The following is a 3,980-nucleotide window of genomic DNA, read 5'->3' as shown; positions in this document are numbered from 1 at the left end:
AATAAATACAAAACAAAGAAAGAGAAACCACATATAACATAAGTTACATAGCCGTGTTATGCGCCCGCGCGCGCACAAAAAAAAAAAAAAAAGAGGAGATTGGTGATTACAGAGGAGTGGAGTCAGACAGCAGAAGAAGAAGAAAAAAAAAAAAAAAAAAAAAAAAAAAGAAGAAGAAGAAGCTACTGCTTCGTGGAGCCACCCCTGCTTCGTCGTCTTTTTGACCTGTAAGGGTTGATTTCTTCATTTTTGCTTTTTTCCTTCTTCTTCTTCCTTTGCTGCTTTTTCTTCTCTGTTTTTTATTTTTATTTTTCTCCCTTTCATTTCGTTCCAGATCTGAAAAAACCCAAAGTACTGCTGAAGTATTGGCCGAAACTTTGCCAAAAAAGGAACCATCTGAACCTCAAAAACCGATCACGGTTCTCAAAACTGTATAGTCCGACCACGGTTCACACGGGTCCCTGTTTTTTTCTCATACGGTGGTTCTTGAAGCTAAAAACTCGCAAAACTGAGAGGTTCGCGGTTTTCCCGCTCGGACCGTACGGTCCGGGTTGGGTTTCAAAACCTTGGCTGAGACATCAATTTAATTTTTGGTGTAAGCAAAACTCGAACCTTAAATCTCTTATTTAATTATAAGAAATTTTACCAGTTAAGTTAACTGAAACCTACATTCTAAACATCAATTAGCATTTTGATTTTCAAGGACAATTTCAAAATTAAAATTGTATTTACTCCATGGGAATTAGCTTGCAACCATATACAAATAGAAAGCTCTATATCTCTAATTTCCTATACATCAAATGGCTTGCAATTTAGAGCTTTCTAAAGGGAGCTACGGTCATTTAACTACATGATATATGGGCCAAGAGCATCCTGAAAGCAATTTTTTAATTTTCTTATTTCTAATAATGCTTATTTAGGTCTTCTTAATATCCTTTCCTTTTAGATTCCAATAAATCCTGTTGATAAATTTGTCTAGCTGTGGTTTAAATATTCTGTATAGTCTTTGAATTTTATTAAAACTAGTTGCTAACCTTTGCATTGCCCAAAAAAACTATTAAAAGTGAGATCTGAATTTATGGCATTAGAATGTATTAAAATTCATATAATATAAATAACCTATAAATAAATACTTAATTAAGTATTTTTTTTTTAGTGACTCAAGCCTTATACAAAATCAAAACACAGATTAGCAACTTAAGTAAACTCAATATGACATCACAAAAAATATACATAATTTAAAACTAATGATGATGACAATTTTAAACGTTTGTGACATATTCAACACATTAGATACGTTGCTTGAGGAGAGACTGTTCTAGAGACATAGGGATGAAGCTTGATGCATTAGGTTTAGGGTTTCCAGAGAAATAATTCAGATTGAGCCTTTAAACAAATGATAAAAGAAAATAAGTTAATTTAAAAAAATAATAATGATGTGGAAAATTGTGAGGAAGAAGAGTTTGTAAAGATATCTTTAGCTTGAGGAAGAAGAAGAGTTTCAATTGAAAAGATACCTTAGCTTGAGGAAGAAGAGTTTGTAAAGAGCAATGGCAATAGAAATAATTCAGAAGAAATGTTGTATATATATAATTGTAACTTTGTAAGTCGTGATTGCTAGCTGTAGTCGGTTTGCGTGTTGATGCGACCATCGGACTCCGATAAGCCTCCATATGTGGCGCGTGTGGAGAAGATCGAAGCAGATCACCACAACAACGTGAAGGTTAAAGTCCGATGGTATTATCGGCCGGAGGAGTCGATCGGAGGGCGGAGACAGTTCCATAGGGCCAAGGAGCTGTTTCTATCAGACCACTATGATGTTCAGAGTGCACACAGTACTATTGAGGGCAAGTGTAGAGTACACTCCTTCAAGAACTACACTAAGCTTGAGAATGTTGGAGCTGAAGATTACTTTTGTAGGTTTGAGTACAAGGCTGCTACTAGAGAGTTCACCCCAGACCGTGTGGCTGTGTATTGCAAGTGTGAGATGCTATATAACCCGGACGACCTAATGGTGCAGTGTGAGGGATGCAAGGACTGGTTTCATCCTTCTTGTATGGGTATGACCATTGAAGAAGCAAAAAAATTGGATCATTTTCTGTGTTCTGACTGTTCATCCGATGATGATGCCAAAAGATCCTTAAATGTGTTCCCTGTATCACCATCTGTTGAGGCTAAGGTGGAGCCAAAGCGCAGGAAGAGATGACTGACTGTGACACATAATGGAGAGGTACTCATTTCTTGCTCGTCTCCAGTATTGTTGTTGTTGTTGTCGTCATTGTGTGATGTGGAATTGTACAGTGTAGAGAAGATACTGTGCTTGCACAAACCAAAGGTTTGCAACTACTTAATAAATGAATTAGTTTGCTGAATGGTACTAGGTTTGTAACTCTTTAATAAATAAATGGTTAGGTTCTAAAAATTTAGGTGTACATGTTTAGAATCATATTTTTATTGTGTTGGTGAACCGAGAATAAAACATGTTTAATCTAGGTGTTAGGCAATGCTTAAAAGTGTTTGTTTCAAGGTTGAAGTTCAGCTGACTGTAGAAAAAGGAAGTGTGGTTCTACCTTGCTCGACCAATAGAGAATTAGGCTTGACCAATCGAAGATCGTAGGTCCAGTTTTTTTTGCAGAATTTTTAAATAGGCTCAAGCTCATGAAAACGTTTAGGGTTTAATTTAAACCTCTCTATATATAAAAGTGAAACCTTAGCCACATTTTGAAGACTTTAGAGAATCTACCGGAGCAAGAAGTACAATCAAGCGTTGGTAGAGCACAGTTACTGCATCAAGATCATTACTAATGGTGATCTGAGACCTTTGAGTGCGATCTCAAAGTCACAAGCAAGGTGGCTTGTGTTGGTGTAAATCCAAGGAGAGAAAAAGTCCGTGGATTCAAAGTTTGCACATGGTCATGTCAGTAAGTTACTACATGAGGTAGCAATAGATTTAGGGTTAAATCTAACTATAGGAACTTCAATTCTTTTATAGTGGATTTAGTTTACCTTAAGAATAGTTAGGTCAAATCCTCCCCAAGTTTTTACCTTGAAACGGATCGTTTCATTGGTTTTCCTAGGTCATCATACCGTGGTGTTATTTACTTTTCCGTTACTGTGCATGATATGATTTATTATTGTTTTAACCTAAATCTGAATAATAAACCTAATAATCAACTTGGTTAATTAATTAGGTTAAACAATCTAGTTTAAGGGGTCTAAAGAAATAAACAATTGGTATTAAAGCGAGTTCACTCTGATTGGATTAACGTCCCGAGTGAGATCCTTGATCCATGTTATCATGGATAATTTTAAGTGTCTATCTGCTCATATTTGTGATTATTTGAATAAAAAAGACACTATTGCTTCCTTTGATCTTGTTGATGCCTGTGAAACTTTCCATAGGGAATTAACTAAATCTATGAAAATTACTAAGAAATTCAAGCAAGAGTTAAAATTGGCTAATCTTGAAAAAGAGTGATTGATTGTGAGATTGAATGAATCAAATAAAAAGAATAAATTTTGGGTACTTACAACTTACCCACTTATGGTTTGGCTGAAATTTAAATTGTCTACCTGTGGCTTGAAATTTAGCATTTTACCCACTTGATGTTAGCTCAGTTAGGGATCTGTTACCCACTTTGTTAAAAATGAGGCTAAATATGTATTTTTGTTCTTTTTTATGTCTCTCTCCTCTTAAAACATAAAAAACATAAAAGAATAAGAAAAAGCAAGACCAAAAAGTAAGGATCTTGTAAAAATTAAGAACAAACATTACCACCACCATAGAAGCTTCTCTCTAGGATCATCAAAAATTAGGTATTTTTTGGGTTCGCCTTCACAAAAGTGTTGACCCAAATTTATCATGTATTCGAGTCTTTCCTTTGCAGATTACTAATGACAAACCCCTTAAGGACTTGAAGTTCTACAAGCTTCCATTGCCCCTTGGGCATACGAGCTAGTAGATAACAATTAGAAAGATC

At 35.3% G+C, this 3,980-nt stretch overlaps 1 protein-coding gene across 1 annotated transcript; it reads left to right on the top strand.

The window, feature by feature from the left end:
- Positions 1–1,639: 1,639 nt before the first annotated feature.
- On the top strand, positions 1,640–2,286 carry LOC142605492 (chromatin remodeling protein EBS-like). Its single transcript, XM_075776888.1, has one exon. The coding sequence runs from the start codon at positions 1,643–1,645 to the stop codon at positions 2,204–2,206; it is 564 nt and encodes a 187-aa protein (XP_075633003.1). The 5' UTR covers positions 1,640–1,642; the 3' UTR covers positions 2,207–2,286.
- The last annotated feature ends 1,694 nt before the right edge of the window (positions 2,287–3,980 follow it).

This window comes from Castanea sativa, chromosome 8 (assembly GCF_040712315.1).
Source record: "Castanea sativa cultivar Marrone di Chiusa Pesio chromosome 8, ASM4071231v1".
Lineage (NCBI taxonomy): Eukaryota > Viridiplantae > Streptophyta > Magnoliopsida > Fagales > Fagaceae > Castanea > Castanea sativa.
This window is presented reverse-complemented; position numbering and strand designations above follow the sequence as displayed.

Bases quoted from the DNA above. Each gene is read 5' to 3' on its own strand.
- LOC142605492 (XM_075776888.1), top strand. From the start codon at position 1,643: ATGCGACCATCGGACTCCGATAAGCCTCCATATGTGGCGCGTGTGGAG.